At 43.2% G+C, this 23,417-nt stretch overlaps 1 protein-coding gene across 1 annotated transcript in view; it reads left to right on the top strand.

Annotated features, from left to right (window-relative positions):
* Positions 1-1,246: 1,246 nt before the first annotated feature.
* Positions 1,247-23,417, top strand: part of SH3KBP1 (SH3 domain containing kinase binding protein 1) — a 497,532-nt gene continuing 475,361 nt past the window's right edge. The window contains exon 1 of the mRNA XM_069761512.1: positions 1,247-1,746. Coding sequence (XP_069617613.1) covers positions 1,743-1,746 — 4 coding nt within the window. The 5' untranslated portion in view covers positions 1,247-1,742. The remainder of the gene's footprint in view (positions 1,747-23,417) is intronic.

The following is a 23,417-nucleotide window of genomic DNA, read 5'->3' on the forward strand; positions in this document are numbered from 1 at the left end:
ACTGGTAAATGAACTATTGGCTTCAAGAGAGAAGGTAGTGCCCGGTTGCTGCAGGATTGATCACCAGCACTGTGTCAGAAGGAAAGAGTCGCATCGCACAGCCAGAGTGGTTCCCCCAAGCACCTGTAACCTGAGAGAGCAAACAACGCTGAGGTACCAGTAATCTCTCAACATTGAAAATGTGAACAAGACTTGCCCAGACACGGAAGAAGACGAATACATTAACCTGAAAGAAGCACTCAACACAACAAACTCAGCTCCATTACATCAGGACCAAGCAGGAGCTACCAGACTTTCTTCTAAGCGTAAAGGGAATCTGTCACCTCATTTTGGCCCTATAAATTGGGGCCACCGCCATCAGGGGCTTATCTACAGTATTCTGTAATGCTGTAGATAAGCTCCCGATGTAGCCTGAAAGATAAGAAAAACAAGTTAGATTATACTCACCCAGGGGCGGTCCGGGATCTCCCATCTTCATACGATGTTGTCCTCTTCCTTGCTTCTGCCGCGGCTCCGGCGCAGGCGTACTTTATTTACCCTGTTGAGGGCAGAGCAAAGTACTGCAGTGCGCAGGCCCCGGGAAAGGTCAGAGAGGCCCAGCAACTGCACACTGCAGTACTTAGCTCTGCCCTCAACAGGGGAAACAACGTACGCCTGCGCCGCGACAGAAGGCAGAGGACGTCATCGTATGAATATTGCTGTTATCATTCTAAAAACTATTAGTTTCATTTTCCGGCATAAAATCCTCTGTCTTTCAGTAAAGCCGGTGTTTTGTTTCCGCCTGGTCTACTGTACCGTGAGTCCTGCCCGGCGGTGTGGTTGAGGCACCACTACGCTGCACAGGTCCCCTTCTGTCCGGCAGTGCCCAGGTCACATGCCCGCTATCCTGCCCACCAACTCTCCACATGTCCGGTTTGGGGTTGGTGCAGACAGGTGCAAACGGAAGCATGGGGGCACCATTGGGTATTATGGGGGCACCACTGGGTATTATAGGGGCACCATTGGGTATTATGGGGGCACCATTGGGTATTATGGGGGCACCACTGGGTATTATGGGGGCACCACTGGGTATTATGGGGGCACCACTGGGTATTATGGGGTCTGTTGGATTTCCATTTGGTGGCAGCTTTCTAGAATGATGGACTCTTCTTTAGTGGAAATTGACTCCAGCTGACCCTGTAATAATCAATGTGGCCTCTCCCTCTGGTTACATACAATTAGATCCATAGGGGGCATCAAATCCGTTGTTTTTAAAACGGAACAATCCGAAAACCAGACTGCAGGGCGGCGAATCTCCGTTAGGTCACCAGGGTCAGTGACACAGAGCGATCCCGGCCTGATCGGTCACTCGGTCACCGGCAGGAGCCCCCGCGCACAGCAGGCGGAGGAGGAGCGGGCGGCTCTCGCGATGCTTGGTACCCGGCGCTGGGTGACACTGGCGGCGGAGAGAGAGCATCAGTGAGGCGGCACACACTGCAGGAGCGGCTGCGGGAGGAGGAGGCGCCGGGGAGGAAGGAAGGGGAAATGCTGCGCTCATCACTGCCACACGGCTCCACACAGCGGCGCATCCTCCGGTGCTGACAGCCGCAGACAATAGCAAGGTGCCCCTGGAGCACACTGGCAGAGCAGCCCGGCTCCTCTCTATGAGGCTGGCGCACCGTCCGCAGGGGGCCCCCTATTCTCCTCACTGGTGAACCCTCCGCACAGCAGGGAACTTTACCGGAGAACCCGAGTCCACATAAATGGGTGAGTGACATTATGTGTAGTGGAGCTGCCTCCTGCCCGTCACCTCCTGGAGCCAGTGTACCGACAGTGTGTATACCAGGTGTGCCACATATATATATATATACCAGGTGTGCCCCATATATATATATATATATACCAGGTGTGCCCCATATATATATATATATATACCAGGTGTGCCCCATATATATATATACCAGGTGTGCCCCATATATATATATACCAGGTGTGCCCCATATATATATACCAGGTGTGCCCCATATATATATACCAGGTGTGCCCCATATATATATATATATATATACCAGGTGTGCCCCATATATATATATATATATACCAGGTCACAGGTGTGCCACATATACTGTATATATACCAGGTGTGCCCCATATATATACATATACCAGGTGTGCCACATATACTGTATATATACCAGGTGTGCCCCATATATATATATATATATACCAGGTGTGCCCCATATATATATATACCAGGTGTGCCCCATATATATATACCAGGTGTGCCCCATATATATATACCAGGTGTGCCCCATATATATATACCAGGTGTGCCACATATACTGTATATATACCAGGTCACAGGTGTGCCACATATACTGTATATATACCAGGTGTGCCCCATATATATACATATACCAGGTGTGCCACATATACTGTATATATACCAGGTGTGCCCTATATATATATACCAGGTGTGCCCCATATATATATACCAGGTGTGCCCCATATATATATACCAGGTGTGCCACATATACTGTATATACCAGGTGTGCCCCATATATATATACCAGGTGTGCCACATATACTGTATATATACCAGGTGTGCCCCATATATATATACCAGGTGTGCCACATATACTGTATATATACCAGGTGTGCCCCATATATATATACCAGGTGTGCCCTATATATATATACCAGGTGTGCCCCATATATATATACCAGGTGTGCCCCATATATATATACCAGGTGTGCCACATATACTGTATATACCAGGTGTGCCCCATATATATATACCAGGTGTGCCACATATACTGTATATATACCAGGTGTGCCCCATATATATATACCAGGTGTGCCACATATACTGTATATATACCAGGTGTGCCCCATATATATATACCAGGTGTGCCCCATATATATATACCAGGTGTGCCCCATATATATATACCAGGTGTGCCCCATATATATATATACCAGGTGTGCCCCATATATATATATATATATACCAGGTGTGCCCCATATATATATATACCAGGTGTGCCCCATATATATATACCAGGTGTGCCCCATATATATATATATATACCAGGTGTGCCACATATACTGTATATATACCAGGTCACAGGTGTGCCACATATACTGTATATATACCAGGTGTGCCCCATATATATACATATACCAGGTGTGCCACATATACTGTATATATACCAGGTGTGCCCCATATATATATATACCAGGTGTGCCCCATATATATATACCAGGTGTGCCACATATACTGTATATATACCAGGTCACAGGTGTGCCACATATACTGTATATATACCAGGTGTGCCCCATATATATATATATATATATACCAGGTGTGCCACATATACTGTATATATACCAGGTCACAGGTGTGCCACATATACTGTATATATACCAGGTGTGCCCCATATATATATATATACCAGGTGTGCCACATATACTGTATATATACCAGGTCACAGGTGTGCCACATATACTGTATATATACCAGGTGTGCCCCATATATATATACCAGGTGTGCCCCATATATATATATATACCAGGTGTGCCCCATATATATATATACCAGGTGTGCCCCATATATATATATACCAGGTGTGCCCCATATATATATATACCAGGTGTGCCCCATATATATATACCAGGTGTGCCCCATATATATATACCAGGTGTGCCACATATACTGTATATATACCAGGTCACAGGTGTGCCACATATACTGTATATATACCAGGTGTGCCCCATATATATATATACCAGGTGTGCCCCATATATATATATATACCAGGTGTGCCCCATATATATATACCAGGTGTGCCCCATATATATATACCAGGTGTGCCCCATATATATATACCAGGTGTGCCACATATACTGTATATATACCAGGTCACAGGTGTGCCACATATACTGTATATATACCAGGTGTGCCCCATATATATATACCAGGTGTGCCCCATATATATATACCAGGTGTGCCCCATATATATATACCAGGTGTGCCACATATACTGTATATATACCAGGTCACAGGTGTGCCACATATACTGTATATATACCAGGTGTGCCCCATATATATATATACCAGGTGTGCCCCATATATATATACCAGGTGTGCCCCATATATATATACCAGGTGTGCCACATATACTGTATATATACCAGGTCACAGGTGTGCCACATATACTGTATATATACCAGGTGTGCCCCATATATATATACCAGGTGTGCCCCATATATATATATACCAGGTGTGCCCCATATATATATATACCAGGTGTGCCCCATATATATATACCAGGTGTGCCCCATATATATATACCAGGTGTGCCCCATATATATATACCAGGTGTGCCACATATACTGTATATATACCAGGTCACAGGTGTGCCACATATACTGTATATATACCAGGTGTGCCCCATATATATATACCAGGTGTGCCCCATATATATATACCAGGTGTGCCCCATATATATATATACCAGGTGTGCCCCATATATATATATACCAGGTGTGCCCCATATATATATACCAGGTGTGCCCCATATATATATACCAGGTGTGCCCCATATATATATACCAGGTGTGCCCCATATATATATACCAGGTGTGCCACATATACTGTATATACCAGGTGTGCCCCATATATATATATACCAGGTGTGCCACATATACTGTATATATACCAGGTGTGCCCCATATATATATATATACCAGGTGTGCCACATATACTGTATATATACCAGGTGTGCCCCATATATATATACCAGGTGTGCCCCATATGTATATATACCAGGTGTGCCCCATATGTATATATACCAGGTGTGCCCCATATATATATATACCAGGTGTGCCCCATATATATATACCAGGTGTGCCCCATATATATATATACCAGGTGTGCCCCATATATATATACCAGGTGTGCCCCATATATATATACCAGGTGTGCCCCATATATATATATACCAGGTGTGCCCCATATATATATATACCAGGTGTGCCCCATATATATATATACCAGGTGTGCCCCATATATATATACCAGGTGTGCCCCATATATATATACCAGGTGTGCCCCATATATATATATACCAGGTGTGCCCCATATATATATACACCAGGTGTGCCACATATACTGTATATATACCAGGTCACAGGTGTGCCACATATACTGTATATATACCAGGTGTGCCACATATACTGTATATATACCAGGTGTGCCACATATACTGTATATATACCAGGTGTGCCACATATACTGTATATATACCAGGTGTGCCACATATACTGTATATATACCAGGTGTGCCACATATACTGTATATATACCAGGTGTGCCACATATACTGTATATATACCAGGTGTGCCACATATACTGTATATATACCAGGTGTGCCACATATACTGTATATATACCAGGTGTGCCACATATACTGTATATATACCAGGTGTGCCACATATACTGTATATATACCAGGTGTGCCACATATACTGTATATATACCAGGTGTGCCACATATACTGTATATATACCAGGTGTGCCACATATACTGTATATATACCAGGTGTGCCACATGTGTATATATACCAGGTGTGCCACATGTATATATACCAGGTGTGCCACATATATATATACCAGGTGTGCCCCATATATATATATATATATATATATATACCAGGTGTGCCCCATATATATATATATATATATATACCAGGTGTGCCCCATATACTGTATATATACCAGGTGTGCCCCATATACTGTATATATACCAGGTGTGCCCCATATACTGTATATATACCAGGTGTGCCACATATACTGTATATATATACCAGGTGTGCCACATATACTGTATATGGAGAAATATGGTACACCGCACACTCTATGCATATATTTGCAAGGTGATAAGAAGTTTATTTAACAAATGTGATTTATAGTACAAGGAAAGCGACCAGAGGTAATTATTATGACGTTTCGGCCCAACCTGGGCCTTAATCATATAATCGCTTTAATGTACATATATGGGGAGAGGAGAAGGTCCTTGTGGATGAAGGCACACTCTTAATTGTCAGATGGTAGTGCGTGTAATAACACAATAACAGCCCTGATGTGGGTGCTGGTCAATAGAAGAACTAAGCGGCGCTCCCGCGCCCTGCTGCCGGCATATACGTAGGGCTTGTACAGCCCACTACACCAGCACCTCGCTCCCCCATTAAAACCGAGTGCGCGCCAATTTTTCATTTATACTTTGACATATACTGTATATACACCAGGTGTGCCACATATACTGTATATTTACCAGGTGTGCCACATATATATATATATATATATACACCAGGTGTGCTATATATATATATATATATATATATATATATATATATTATACCAGGTATGCCACATATATACCAGGTGTGAGATATACGTATACATACACCAGCTGTGCCACATATATATACCCCAAGTGTGCCACAGATATATACACTTTATGTAATATACATGGTATACATATCATTCTAGTTGTATACTATTTGGTATACATACTTCTGATTATTTCTGCATCATGTACAGTGAGTCACACTATAAACATATGTTGTATACACCAGAAGATTGCAGAAGTATATACATTTGCCATATACAGTATTTTATATCATATGTACTATACTTTAGCACGTAAACACCTTTCACACTGCACTGTACATTCATACCATACAATATGTACACCAAACATGTCGGCCTTATATGTATCCGCCAAATGTATCATATTTACCGGATACATCTTCACACATGTGTATCAGTATTGTGAGGCTCTATTGCCGTACAGTAATGGAATGTGTTCTCTGGCATATAGATAGAAGGCTAGAAATAGACATATAGATTTAGAGAGATATCTCAATATATACTTACCTTGTAATGTCTTCACATCCTGTGTCCAGATGTGTCCGGATCCCAGAATTCCAAGCGGAGGAAGTTCACTGACCTCCATATTGGGACACCCAAGTGATGGGTGTCTCAATATGGAAACTGCTGGTGGTACCAGCCCCTTGCGTGGTACCATCAGCGGAACACCGTCGCACCGCACAGACAACACTATAGGCTGTACGCACCACACACACACACACACACACACTGTATACGCCGTACGCAGCCTCTTGCGCGGTACCACCAGCGGAACACTGTAGCAAACGCCGCCGCTGGGATCAGCCGAATGATTCCCTGACTGCCGCCATCTTCGTACAGGAGGAGCGCATGCACAGTTTTAATGTGACCGCCGCTATCTGCACAAACACGAATTCCGCGCAGGCGCAATGAATCATTCAACTGATCTCGGCGGCATGTGTGCGACGTGATATGAAGGAAGAAGACAGCACAGTGGTGAAGAGAGAGAGCAGACAAGGGGGAGAGCACATGGGGTACACAGGTCAAAGAAGTGATGGCATGAGGGGAGGAGACAGCAGATGGGATGAGAGCGCACGGGTGAGAGACACAGCACGTGGGGGAGACAGCTCAAACGGGACAGCACATGAGGGAAGAACACAGCAAAGGAAGGAGAGAGACAGCAGACAAGGGGGATAGCACATGGGGTAGGCATGTCAAAGAAGAGCACACAGATGGGAGAAGTCAGCACATGCGGAAAGAGAGAGTGGATAGATGGTGAGCACATGGGGGGATTCTCAACGCTGCAAAGCCTGCCCCCATCGTGACATTACCGACCTCCCAATGCGATAGCATCGGGCCTCCATCTAGTAACTAATAACTGTATTGTGTATATATATATATGTATATACACTGCTCACAAAAATAAAGGGAACACTAAAATCCCACATCCTAGATATCACTGAATGAAATATTCCAGTTGTAAATCTTTATTCATTACATAGTGGAATGTGTCGAGAACAATAAAACCTAAAAATTATCAACGTAAATCATAATTAATGTCTCATGGAGGTCTGGAGTTGGAATGATGTTCAAAATCAAAATGGAAAATGAAGTTATAGGCTGATACAACTTCAGTGGAAATGCCTTAAGACAAGGAAATGATGCTCAGTAGTGTGTGTGTGGCCTCCATGTGCCTGTATGACCTCCCTACAACGACAGGGCATGCTCCTGATGAGGCGGCGGATGGTCTCCTGAGGGATCTCCTCCCAGACCAGGACTAAAGCATCCACCAACTCCTGGACAGTCTGCGATGCAATGTGACGTTGGTGGATGGTGCGAGACATGATGTGTTCAATCGGATTCAGGTCTGGGGAATGGGCAGGCCAGTCCATAGCTTCAATGCCTTCATCTTGCAGGAACTGCTAACACACTCCAGCCACATGAGGTCTGGCATTGTCCTGTATTGGGAGGAACCCAGGGCCAGCCGCACCAGCATATGGTCTCACAAGGGGTCTGATGATCTCATCTTGGTACCTAATGGCAGTCAGGCTACCTCTGGCGAGCACATAGAGGGCTGTGCGGCCCTCCAAAGAAATGCCACCCCACACCATTACTGACCCACTGGCAAACCGATCATGCTGAAGGATGTTGCAGGCAGCAGATCGCTCTCCACGGCGTCTCCAGACTCTGTCACGTTTGTCACATGTGCTCAGTGTGAACCTGCTTTCATCTGTAAAGAGCACAGGACGCCAGTGGCGAATTTGCCAATCCTGGTGTTCTGTGGCAAATGCCAAGCGTCCTGCACGGTGTTGGGCTGTGAGCGCAACCCCCATCTGTGAACGTCGGGCACTCAGACCATCCTCATGGAGTCAGTTTCTAACCGTTTGTGCAGACACATGCACATTTGTAGCCTGCTAAAGGTCATTTTGCGGGGCCCTGGCAGTGCTCCTCCTGTTCCTCCTTGCACCAAGGCTGAGGTAGCGGTCCTGCTGCTGGGTTGTCCTCCTATGGCTCCCTCCACATCTCCTGGTATACTGGCCTCTCTCCTGGTAGCGCCTCCAGCCTCTGAACACTACGCTGACAGACACAGCAAACTTTCTTTCCACAACTCGCATTGATGTGGCATCCTGGATGAGCTGCACTACCTGAGCCACTTGTGTGGGTTGTAGAGTCTGTCTCGTGCTACCTGTGAATGCACAACCAACATTCAAAAGTGACCAAAAAATCAGCCAGAAAGCATTGGTACTGAGATGTGGTATGCGGAACCACTCCTTTATTGAGTGTGTCTTGATAATTGCCAATAATTTACATCTGTTGTCTATTCTATTTGCACAACAGCATGTGAAATTGATTGTCAAACAGTGTTGCTTCTTAAGTGGACAGTTTGATTTCACAGAAGTTGGATTTACTTGGAGTTATATTCTGTTGTTTAAGTGTTCCCTTTATTTGAGCAGTGTATATAATCATTAATAATAGTCCTACTATTTCTTTTTTTGAAAGCTCCCTGTCTCCCACCACCTATCTAAACAGAATACCATTTGGCAGATCACTATTGTGTACACACATTGCATCTTTTACAGCTGTTACCTTACATGCGAATAATAGATTGGTTGAGAGGATGCAGGCAGCGCAGGGTTAACACTTCCCTGCAGTTATTGTCATACAGTGGTTGTAGTGATGATGGGTGTACTGACAGTGTGTGGCACTGGGGCCTCTGACTGGAGAAGCTCTTATTGTGTAATAATGATCAACTCTGATATGAAGATGCGTCACTACTAAGGAAATCATCCGGAATTTGAGTAAATGTGTTTCAGAGAGTCTTATACTAAATACATGTTATGATATATGTTGTACTGTCCTGTTACATTAAGTTTGGTTTTCAATGATTGTGTAGGTTGGTTGAGCGAAAGATCCTGACAACCAGGTGGTCCTCAGGGCATAATACAGTTGTGATCACATTAGTATATACAGGTCACAGGAGTATGCAAAAATAAACTATCTAACTATCTATCTATCTATCTATCTGTCTGATTATCTGCAGGTAATTCTCACAAAATTAGAAAATAATCATATAGTTAATTTACTTAAGTTCTTCAATAAAAAAAAAAGTGCAACTCATATATTATATGGAGTAATTACAATCAGAGTGATATATTTCAAGTGTTTATTTCTGTTAATGTTGATGATTATGGCTTACAGCCAATGAAATCCCAAAAGTCATTATCTCAGTAAATTAGAATAATTAACAAAAACACCTGCAAAGGCTTCCTAAGCATTTAAAAAGGTCCCTTAGTCTGTTTTAGTAGGCTCCACAATCATGGGGAAGACTGCTGATTGACAGATATCCAGAAGGCTGTCATTGACACACTCCACAAGGAGGGTACAGTACACCACAAAAGGTCATTGCTAAAGAAGCTGGCTGTTGAGATTTCTGCATCCAAGCATATTAATGGAAAGTTGAGTGGAAGGAAAAAGTGTGGTAGAAAAAGGTGCACAAGCAACTGGGATAACTGCAGCCTTGAAAGGATTATTAAGAAAAGGCCATTCAAAAATTTGGGGGAGATTCACAAGGACTGGACTGCTGCTGGAGTCATTGCTTCAAGAGCCACCACACACAGATGTATCCAGGACATGGGCTCCAAGTGTCGCATTCCTTGTGTCAAGACACTCATGACCAATAGACAACGTCAGAAGCGTCTTACCTGGGCCAACAAGAAAAGAACTGGACTGTTGCTCAGTGGTGCAAGGTGTTGTTTTCACATGAAAGTAAATTTTGCATTTCATTTGGAAATCAAGATCCCAGAGTCTGGAGGAAGAGTGGAGAGGCCACAATCCAAGCTGCTTGAGGACTAGTGTGAAGTTTCCACAATCAGTGATGGTTTGGGGAGCCATGTCATCTGCTGGTGTAGGTCCACTGAGTTTTATCAAGACCAAAGTCAGCGCAGCCTTCTACCAGGAAATTTTAACGGCACTTAATGTTTCCCTCTGCCGACAAGCTTTTTGGAGATGGAAATTTCATTCTTCAGCAGGACTGTGCACCTGTCCACACTGCCAAAAGTACCTATACCTGGTTTAAAAACAACAGAATCACTGTGCTTGATTGGCCAGAAAACTCGCCTGACCTTAACCCCATAGAGAATCTATGACCTAAAGGTCTGTATAGTTCAGGTACGTCGTCCATTCACTTTACTTATGGCCCATTCAAAAAGGCTGATCAAGGCCTTTAAACCTCCACCAATCGGCTATATTCAGGCAGAGGTTGTTTCCTAGAGATTTTTAACAGATTGATGAACATGATTGGGACAGAACGATGCATACATATAAATATTTTTTAAAAAGTGACCCCATGAACAAGCATAATTTCTGCAATGTTTAGATAGATCAATAATTGAGGACGAGCTGGCCTATTAATGCATGTTCAACAACTAAGGGCTTAACTAGATGGATCATTACTCTATGTGTTCATAGCAGGTGATTGTGTAAGTAAAGTGGAGAAAACTCCTACATTGCATTGTGTATCTTGTCCTAGAAACGAGAAAATGGAATAAACAGTTCTAGCAAAATGCGTAGAAAGGAAAGAAATCAGACAAGAGGGAGCTTCATAGTAGGACACATGGTGATAACCTTTCTTCTCCATTGTGATGAGGAGGAGCAATCACCCAGCGTTCACTATCTTATTATTCTGTTGTAAGACCTTACTGAGGACAAGGGGGCACTCATTACGGTTGCAAGAAAAGCGATTCTGACAGCTAAATAGGAAAGGCTTCTTTACAGTTAGAGCAGTCAGACTGCAGAATGCCGACCACGAGAGGTAATAATAATAATCTTTATTTTTATATAGCGCTAACATATTCCGCAGCGCTTTACAGTTTTGCACACATTATCATCACTGTCCCCGATGGGGCTCACAATCTAGAATCCCTATCAGTATGTCTTTGGAATGTGGGAGGAAACCAGAGTGCCCGGAGGAAACCCACACAAACACGGAGAGAACATACAGACTCTTTGCAGATGTTGTCCTGGGTGGATTAGTACCCAGGACCCCAGCGCTGCAATGCTAACCACTGCGCCACCGTGCCGCCCTAGGTAGTAATGGCAGACCCTATAACAGCTGTTAAAAAAGAGCTGGATGATTTCCTTGATACACATAACGTTGTGGGTTATTGTTAAATTAGTGGCAAAATATACATTTGGTGGAGAAAGGTTGAACTTGATGGACCTAGGTCTTTTTTCAACCTATATAACTATGTAACTGATATAAAGGAATGGAGAAGTTCTGAGATGATAGCTGCTCCTATCTACTTTTTATACAGGGTCAGGAGCAGGAATGGAAGACCTAATGCAGTCACCTTGTCTGCTGGTTATATGGTTGCTTTCTTTTTGTTGGGGTGACAGTAAACCAGATTGGACTTAATCTGGTACAAAAATAATTAATATTTGCGACTAATGCTCGTGGTAATCGCCACTAGTCCACATAATAATGCTTGGATGCCAAACCACTAGATATTTCGGGAAAAATGACATCACTATATGTGTCCATAGCAGGAGATTTTGTAAGTAATTGGTAGAACATATCCACTTCTAGAAGTAAATGGAGAACGACACTTCTGTATTTATTCATAACCTGGATGTTGCAGCCTGCATCCACCTCACCAGGAGGAATAACCTCTATCCAGGAGATAGATGCAGGTCTCACCTTTGAGAGCCTGTCAGATAAGCAAGTAGTAACAAAGCAGCCGTGTTTAAACCTCCCCAATCCTTTTACCCTCACTGATATATTTCTTGCAGAAGCACTCCAAAGAAGCATCATAGTTTTCATGCTGGACTGTTAGGGCTGCAATCACACTGGCGTATACTCTGTCATGCCAGAGAATGGACCGATTATGCTAAGTGTCATCCGAGTGTGATCAAATTCTCTTGCATGATAGAATCACAGCAATCTGCATCATCCACGTCAAGGACTTGCCGAGGAGAGGGGTGGAGTGAGTGAACCGAAGCCACGCCCATCGGACCGGACGGACCCTATTAGCATACATCACAGGAGACATATAAAAGGTTTTATGGGTGATTCATGGGGAGTCAGGGGGTTACATAATTATTTAGGGAATGCATAGTTGACACTGAATGAAATGATATATTTAGCTGGTCGGACAGAAAAGTGGTGACCGGTTTCCTTTAAATGTACCACCTAGGACATTTCTGGAACATTGACAGAATATGCCATAAATCACCGACAGATCTAGAAAACAAGGCCCGTTACATGCTGTCAAGAATAGATGGGTACACATGCACCTATCAGTTCATTTCTATCAGCAATGAAAATTGCTTGGGGCAATGTTCACACTGCGTTTTTGCATATTTTTTTGGGTTCTGCCTGAATTCCCTTAAAAATGGGATTAGAATGAACCCCTGATGGTGCCATTGACTGCTATGTTGGTGTCATTGCAGCCTATGGCCCCTTCTGGGGTTGTTCTGAGTCCTATTGTTACGGGAATTCAGGTGGAACTTTCAAAAACCCTACAGAAACGCAATGTGAACACGGCCTAAATGTGCTTGCCCAGGTTTTTACATAGATACAGGTCCAATCTATTGGGCCTGTATTACAAAAAGATAGAATCTAGATGAGTCTATTTCTGTATCTCCGTCCATCTCATAACGGTGGCACCGATCGGTTATTTGATTGTATGTTATTATTTGACTATAGTCAGCCATTTATTTGTGTGAAGAATTTATATTAGCGGTAGTGTTGTAAAACTGTCCTGCACGCTTGACATGTGCAATCCCACTGATTACGTAGTGAAGACATATCCTAGCGTGTCTTACCTCCAGCATACATGCTTTAGTTACAACACGACATACCAAAAAGAAATACAATTGCAGCATAAAAGAAGAAAAACACACTTAAAAAAGCCCTGAAAAACGTATCGTGAAAACGTAGCCTTAGGGTTCCAAGCTGCTTTTAAAAAAAAAAAAAAAAGCCACAAAAATTTTCTGCAAAAAAAGCTACAAATAATTTTTTGGTCCCTTGACAGACATTTTTTTTCTGATGTTTAGAAACTTATACAAAAAAGGCAGAAGAAAAAAATCCACACATGGAGAATTGCTGTGTTTTGGGGAAAAAAAGCTACTTCTCACAAAAATACCTTAAAAAAATGTGTATGTTAACTTTTCAAAATGTCTCAATATTCTTTACGGTAACAACTACAGTATTAAACCCTCAGTATAATACTAGAATTAGGGGAGCCATTCACAACCTCAACTGCCAGCTAGACCAAAAATGGAAGGAAAAATATCCTCAATTACCGTATATACTCGAGTATAAGCCGAGATTTTCAGCCCCCAAAAATGGGCTGAAAGTGCCCCTCTCTGCTTATACTCGAGCCATGGAAGGAGGGGGGGTCGGCCTGTGAGGGGGAACGATGACGGTCACATACTCACCTTCTCTTGGCGCTCCTCACGCGGTCCCTGCATGTCCCATGGTCTCCGGCACCTTCTTCCTCTGTTCAGCGGTCACGTGGTACCGCTCATTAAAGTAATGAATATGGTCTCCACTCCCATAAGGGTGGAGCCGCATATTCATTACTGTAATGAGCGGTACCAGTGATCGCTCAATACAGGAAAAAGCTGCGGGCGCCGGAGACCATCTGTCCGGGAGAAGCTGCCAGGGACCGCGCCGGGAGCAGGTGAGTATTAAATATTCACCTGTCCCTCGTTCCAGGGTCGGCGCCGCTCCGTCTTTCGCGTCCTCTGCAGTGACTCTTCAGGTCAGAGGGCGCGATGACGTATTAGTGTGCGCGCCGCCCTCTGCTTGAACAGTCAATGCGGAAAGTTAGGACGCTGAGGAGCAGCGACGAGAGGTGAGTATGTCATTTTTTTTATTGCAGCAGCAGCATTATATGTGGCACATTGTTATATGGAGCGTCTATGGGGCCATAAAGAACTGCATGGAGCATTATATGGGGCATATTTGTATATGGAGCATTTTATGGGGCCATAATGAACTGCATGTGGAGCATTATATGGGGCATATTTGTATATGGAGCATCTTATGGGGCCATAATGAACTGCATAGAGCACTATATGGGGCATATTTGTATATGGAGCATCTATGAGGCCATAATGAACTATATGGAGCATTATATGGGGCATATTTGTATATGGAGCATCTTATGGGGCCATAATGAACTGCATGGAGCATTATATGGGGCATATTTGTATATGGAGCATCTTATGGGGCCATAATGAACTGCATGGAGCATTATATGTGACACATTTGTATATGGAGCATTATATGGGGCGTAATTTAATATGGAGCATCTTATGGGGCCCATCATGAACTGTATTGAGCATTATATGGGGCTCCTGATTCAATATGGATATTCAAAAACACTTAACCTACTGATGTCTCAATTAATTTTACTTTTAATTTGGTATCTATTTTTATTTTTGAAATTTACCAGTAGCTGCTGCATTTTCCACCCTAGGCTTATACTTGAGTCATTAAGTTTTCCCAGTTTTTTGTAGCAAAATTAGAGGGGTCGGCTTATACTCGGGTCGGCTTATACTTGAGTATATACGGTATATAATAAAAAAATACAGATTTTTTTTCCTATATTACATATACAATAGTACTGAAAACTCTTCTATATCTTGTAGCATGTACCGTAATTCCAAAATCAATATGCCAGTGGGTAATCAGACACCTCGCTGCCTGCTCGGGCCTCGTCGGAAGGAAAAGCATGCGCCTCCCACAAGTCACGTATGGGAAACATGATGGTCACCTGTAGCACAACTTTTATATTTTCTTGCACACTTCAAATAAATGAGGCTAGATTTACCTGGTGAGTTTGAAAGAAAACCATGATCATACTGTGATGAAATGTGTCCTTTATTGTCTTTCTACATAAAACTGAGAATGCAAATGCTCCATATTCTATATCTTAGAAAAAATTTTCTGTGATTGCCGAAATCTTTTTTCTTTGTGTTCTAATCAGTTTGCTGTCAGTGGTCCACATCTATAGTCATCTATCATAGACAGCAAGAAACGGAAATAAAAACTAAGCATCTGTGAGAGAAAACATTCATTTTCTGCCATGATCAAATCATTTCTTCAGTCTACCTTCCTCTTGGAATAAAACAGCTACTCATTATACTCTTCCTCAATCAGGTGGCATACTTTTATCACAGATTCATAAAATGATCTCTTAAGGCTACGTTCACACTTGTGTTTTGATATTCTGTTCATCTGCACTATATTTGATGTAAAAAAAAAAAACAGATTACCGGTAGTTGCACAACTGATGTAAATGGAGACAGAAGGATACCATTGGTTATTATTGGGTCAGTGTGGGCTCCGATATGTGTCAGTTTTAAGAATAAAAAGCTTATCGTTCAGAACTTTTTTTTCTGTTCTAAAAACTGAAAGGGAACCCGTACAGATTGCTTAATATACAATAGGAACCATCTGCTTCAATTTCAATAAGTTATGCAACAGATCTGTTTTTTTTCGATTACCATTATTCCATTTGTTTGTTCCTAAAAAATGGAATGTTAGATTGCAAGTGTGAATGTTGCCATAAGGCTGATTCAGACATCACTGGTTTTTCTCCCATGCAAAAAAAAAAAAAACGGTCCAATTTCATCAGCATTTTTGAACAGACTGTCATCAGAGTTTGGTCAATGTGGCAATTTTAGTGTCAGTTTCTCGAGATTCTCCTATCAAACAGTCCGTGAAAAATGGACAGTACATTGATAGCATCCGAGTACGGTCCAATATTTTCATGGACTCATAGACTTGCGTTGACGAATTTTATCCAAAACGCTCATCAATATCGGCTAAGTCTACTTCTTTTGTGTAGACCACCCATTCTGAGAAAACATCGGACATGTGAACTACGCCAAAGAATGTGAAAAACACGGATAGCAAATGTACGAGAACAACCGAAGTGTGAATGAGCACTCAGGCCTCATTCATATGTCAGGGTTTTTTTAACATACAAGAAAAACAGACTGCATATGATTTTCATCAGACTGCTGTCCAAGTTTTTTTCCGCGGACCTACAGACTTTCAGTGCAAGTTTGATTCAACACTCCGATTAATTCGTACATGTCCCCGCGATTTTTAACGAAACACTTTGTCCGCAAAAAATCACTGAAGTGTGACTGGCTCCACGGACTATCACAGATATGAAAAACATGGATTTCACTCCTATGTAAAAAGCTGAATGAACTCTTGGGGTATGTGCACACGTTGCGGACATTGCTGCGGATCTGTAGCGGACTGGCCGCTGCGGATTCGCAGCAGTTTTCCCTGAGTTTACAGTACCATGTAAACCTATGGAAAACAAAATCCGCAGTGCACATGCTGTGGAAAAAACGCGTGGAAACATAGCGCTGTTTATTCCGCAGCATGTCAATTCTTTGTGCGGATTCCGCAGCCGTTTACACCTGCTCCATAATAGGAGTCCGGAGGTGTAAAACCGCAGGTGGAATCCTCACAAAATCCGCAAAAAAACCAGCGGTAAATCCGCAGTAATTCCGCAGGTAATCCGCAGTGCGGATTTCATGCGGATTTACCAAAATCAGTGCGGAAAGATCCGTAACACTTTCCGCAACGTGTGCACGTGGTCTAAGGCTATGTGCACAAGATGCGGATTTGATGCTGTGGATTCACAGCAGTTTTCCATACGTTGTACAGTACCATGTAAACCTATGGAAAACAAAATCCGCAGTGCACATGCTGCGCGGAAAATACTGCATGGAAACGCTACGGTTTATTTTCCGCAACATGTCAATTCTTTGTACAGATTCCACAGCATTTTACAGCTGCTCCTCAATAGGAATCTGCAGGTGTAAAACCGCACAAAAAACCCACTGGAAATCCGCTGGAAATCCGTGGGTAATCACAGGTAAAGCACAGTGCATTTCACCTGCGGATTTTTCAAAAACTGAGCGGAGAAATCCGCACTGAAATCCCAACGTGTGCACATAGCCTTACAGGTACTGAAAACCTGCAAAAATGTACTAAAATCCTATCCACATAGAAAGGAAAAACTAACTACAGATTTCAGGGAGAGAGAGTCAACCATAGGATGACGCGAGACCGCTACGTCATCACAGGTTATTGTCGCAAAGCATCACTGGGAACGGACCTGGCGAGAGCATCGCTAACTCCGGGGGCCGCCGGAAGGTGAGTATATAACTATTTTTTATTTTAATTATTTTTTTAAAATGGATATGGTGCCCACACTGCTATATACTACGTGGGCTGTGTTATATACTCCGTGGCTGTGCTATATACTACGTGGCTGCTATGTACTATGTGGCTGTGCTATACACTACGTGGGCTGTGCCTGTGCTATATACTACGCGTCTGCTATATACTACATGGCTGTTCTATATACTACGTGGACTGTGCTATATACTACATGGATTGTGCTGTATACTACGTGGACTGTTATATACTACGTGGGATATGTTTTATACTACGTGGACTGTACTATATATTATGTGGATTGTGCTATATTCTACGTGGACTGTGCTATATACTATGTGGGCTGTGTTATATACTACGTGGCTGCTATATACTACGTTGCTGTGCTATACACTACGTGGGCTGTGCCTGTGCTATATACTATGTGGCTGTGCTATATGCTACGTGGATTGTGCTATATACTACGTGGACTGTGCTATATACTACGTGGATTGTGCTATATACTACGTGAGCTGTGTTAGATACTATGTCTGCTGTGCTATATGCTACATGGCTGTGATATACTATGTGGCTGTGCTATATACTACGTGGCTGTGCTATATACTACGTGGCTGTGTTATCTACTGCCTGGCTGCTATATACTATGTGGGCAGTGTTATATACTACGTGGCTGTGTTATATACTATGTGGCCTGTGTTATATACTGCGTGGGCTGTGCTATATATTACGTGGGCTGTGCTATATACTATGTGGCTGCTTTATACTACATGGCTGTGTTATATACTACGTGGCTATCTGTGTTATGTGGGCTGTGCTATATACTATGTGGCTGCTATATACTATGTGGCTGCTATATACTTTGTGGTTGTGCTATATACTACATGGCTGCTATATACTTTGTGGCTGTGCTATATACTACGTGACTGTGTTATATACTACGTGTCTGTGCTTTATACTACATGGCTGTGCTAAGCGCGACCTACATACATACATATTCTAGAATACCCGATGTGTGTTATATACTAAGTGGGCTGTGCTATATATTACGTGGGCTGTGTTATATACTGCCTGGCTGCTATATGCTACGTGGGCATTGTTATGTACTGCGTGGGCTGTGTTATATACTACTTGGCCTGTGTTATGTACTGCCTGGGCTGTGCTATACACTGTGTTCCAAATTATTATGCAAATAATATTTCCTCATATTTTCTCTAAATTACCTATCTGAATTGCAGTCTTTGTTATTTCCCAGTCATCTACTATTCTAGTATAATTGCAATGTTTTGGAACAAACTGCCTATGAAAACAGTATATTTAAAAAAAAAAAAAAATAAACACTCAAAATGCATGTTCCAAATTATTATGCACAGCAGAGTTTTCAACCTTTTTTATTTAATTTTGAACAAAAAAATGGTCAATTGTGAAGTTATAAGCATTATCAGCTTATTACAAGATGAAAACAAACAGTTTTCAAGTGAAAACTTTATTCTACGTGATGTTACATTTGCACATAGGACCCCTTGTTCGAAAGAAGCTTCTGAACTCTCTCGTGCATTGAATTTGTCAGTTTTTGGATGGTTTCTGCTTCAATTGTTCTGCATGTGGACAGAATACCCTCCCAGAGCTGTTGCTTAGATGTGAACTGCCTCCCGCCATCATAGACACTCCTTTTGATGATGCTCCAGAGGTTCTCAATTGAGTTGAGGTCAGGGGAAGATGGTGGCCATCCCATAAGTTTGTCTTCTTTTATGCCCATAGCAGCAAGAGATGCAGATGTGTTTTTTGTAGCATGAGACTGTGCATTATCATGCATGAAAATGATCTTGCTGCCGGAAGCACGGTTCTTCCTCTTGAACCATGGCAGGAAGTGTTGTTTTAGAAACTCCACATAGATTATGGAGTTCATCTTTACCCCTTTAGGGATCATAAAGGGGCCGACAATCTCTCTCCCCATGATTCCAGCCCAAAACATTACTCCACCTCCTTCTTGTTGGTGCCTTAGCCGTGTTTTCATGGGGTGTCCATCAACCAGCCATCCTCTACTCCATCCATCTGGACCATCGAGCATTGCACGGCACTCATCGGTGAACAAAACAGTTTGGAAGTCAGTGTTCATGTATCGTTTGGCCCACTGGAGCTGTTTCTGCTTGTGTGCAGTGGATAGAGGTGGTCGACAGGATGCTTACGCACAGCTGCAAACCTCTGAAGGACCCTGCATCTTGTTGTTCTGGGGACGTTGGAGGCACCAGCAGATTCAAAAACTTGTCTACTGCTATGACAAGGCATTTTTGCAGCTGCTCTTTTAACCTTACGCAATTGCCTGTTGGAAAGAGTCCTCAATTTTTCCTTATCAGCACGCACACGTGTGAGCTCGGAATCAGCTACATACTTCATGATTGTGTGATGATCACGATGAAGTGTCTTGGCATTGTTGATTGTAGTCATGCCTTGACCTAAATACTCCACAATTTGTTGCTTCTCAGCAGCTGACACATCCTTTTTCTTTCCCATTTTGGCCAAAAATGTAGGCTGCTTAATAATGTGGAACAGTCTTGCCTTTATTTGGACACACCTGTCAAACTAATTTGCACAGGTATCTGCAATTGCTTTCAGTGATATAAAGAGCCCTGACACACATCACCATCAATGAGTTTAAATGACAAACAAAAAAATTCTAACCTTATCACTCCTAAACTCTTTGTGCATAATAATTTGGAACACAGTGTATATTATGTGGGCTGTGCTATATACTATGTGGCTGCTATATACTACGTGGCTGTGCTATATACTGCGTGGCTGTCTGTTACATGGGCTGTGCTACATACTATGTGGCTGTGCTATATACTATGTGTCTGTGCTATATACTATGTGGCTGTGCTGTATACTATGTGGCTGTGCTGTATACTATGGCTGTGCTCTATACTACGTGGCTGTGCTATACATTACATGGCTGTGCTATATACTATGTGGCTTTGCTATATACTATGTGGCTGTGCTGTATACTACGTGGCTGTGCTGTATACTACGTGGCTGTGCTATATACTACATGGCTGTGCTATATACTACGTGGCTGTGCTATATACTACGTGGCAGTGCTAACCGCGACGTACATACATACATACGTATTCTAGAATACCTGATGCGTTAGAATTGGGCCACCATCTAGTCTACTATATAATCATCTAATTCTGTCTGTGACGGAAATCCCGTGTCGCTGATTGGTCGTGCCAGCCGCCTGTGACCAATCAGCGATATTGGCGCGGAATTTAACCCCCACTCAGTGCGAGAACATTTTCACAAGAAAATCTGCAGTTTATGATCAACATCAATTTTGATCAATAGTGCTGCCATGAAAATCATTATTGTTAAGGCAGGTTTGGTAACAATTGTGTGATTGTAATGAGATCCTTGGCAACTATTTTTTTTTTCAAACCATTACATACACATCAAGTAGTGTGAAGTCCAGTAGGACCTAATAAATGGTCCTTGATGCATAAAAATAGCTTTGAAAAATAAGGACTGATCAATGATAATAATCGGAAAGACATGTATTTACATGTAACAGTAATATTAACCCCCTTAATCCCCAGGCCATTTTCTGTCTATGAGTGTTCGTTTTTTGCTCCCCTCTTCCCATAGCCATAACCTTTTTATTTGTAGGTCAAAATGGCCATGTTAGGGGTTTATTTTTTGCATGATGAGTTGTACTTTTAAACGACACCATTTGTTTTAACATATCAAATACTGGAAAACAGGAAACAAAAAGGCCACTGAAATTGCAAAAAAAAGTGCAATTCCACAGTTGTTTTCTGTGTTTTTATTTACCATGTTCACTGAATGCTAAAACTGACCTGCCATTATGATTCTCCAGTGCATTACGAGTTCATAGACACCAAACATGTCTAGGTTCTTTTTTATTTACCGTAAGTGTTGAAAAAAAATTCAAAACTTTAGCAAAAAAAAAAGTCACCATTTTCCAAGACCCGCAGCGTCTCCATTTTTCATAATTTGGGGCTGAGTGAGAGCTTATCTTTTGCGCGCCAAGCTGATGTTTTTATTAATACCACATTGGTGTAGATACGATCTTTTGATCTCCCGTTATTGCATTTTATGGCAATGTACCGGCAACCAAAAAAACATAATTCTGGCGTTTTGACTTTATTCAGTCGCCATGACAGCACAACGAGAGAGGGGATCCGCCCTTCAGGGACAGGAAACCTCAGACATAAAAAGGGCGGCACCTCACTCCCCCGCCAGTTAGTTTCCTGTCCCTGACAGTGGAACCTCTTCAGGCAGACCTTTTTTGAAGAAGGTTGAAGAAAGAAGTCTTCCCACTCCTGACAGGCCGGATCAGGTAGCGGGGGTCCCCTGCCTCGGCCTAGTCAGGAGGCCGGTAGCACCACACGGCAGGGGGACTGTTAGTGTCGGTGAGAGCAGGAGGAAGCAACCCCAAGGGGTTAGCTTCTAGGTGTCACATTACCTTGTGAGTATACGCCGCCGTGTCTACGTGGCCTCTGGGGTCTGTCCACTCCTGCCTTGGTGGTCCGTCTTGGCCGGAGGACGCTGCCGTCCTCTGTTCGGCGCGTCTGCCCTCGGCGCCGCAGCTGTGACCGGAAGGGGCGTGTCCGGATGACGCAGCGAGCGGCGCCGGGCGGTGGCGCGGCCGCGCACGCGCGGTAGCGTTCTTTCGCCGGCTAATGGCGGCGCCCAGGGGCAGGGGGAGGATACTGGCCGCAGGGAGTTCGGCGCTCAGCGTGGGGCACGGCGTGCAGTGGCCAGAGCCTATCGGTAGTTAATACCGATCGTTGACACCTGGAGGAAGCCCTGCTGACCCCCATCCGGGGGTGGTACCCAGGGGGATGTATTTAAGAGCCGCACAGATGCCCATCCTGGTTCCTGTCCATTTCCTAATGGAGTCACCGGAGGGAACTCCGCAGCTGTGCGGTGAACAGCAGCAGCCTTTGGAGCAGCCACAAACAGGAAAGTCTCAGAGAAGCTCCCAGCGGCGTTCCAGTGGCAGTAGTCGTGCTGGTGGAGCTAAAGCTGCTCAGAGGTCCACCAAATCCTCGGGCCGTAGGAATTCTCCGGCCAAAGAGGACCCCCCGATCACGGTACCGTTTACTTCAAGGATGGGTAAGTGAGCTACGTGAAAGTACGCTTTCTGATTGGTGTCCCTCCTTGTATTCCCTCTCTCCTTATTTAGGGGAAAAAATGTGCTTCCAAAGCTAAACATAGGGAGTGTGCCGTTTGTACAGAGCCTCTCCCAGATGGGCATAAAAAGAAGCTGTGCAGATCCTGCATACAGCACTTAATCGA

Source organism: Ranitomeya imitator, chromosome 3 (assembly GCF_032444005.1).
Source record: "Ranitomeya imitator isolate aRanImi1 chromosome 3, aRanImi1.pri, whole genome shotgun sequence".
NCBI classification, from domain to species: Eukaryota; Metazoa; Chordata; class Amphibia; order Anura; family Dendrobatidae; genus Ranitomeya; species Ranitomeya imitator.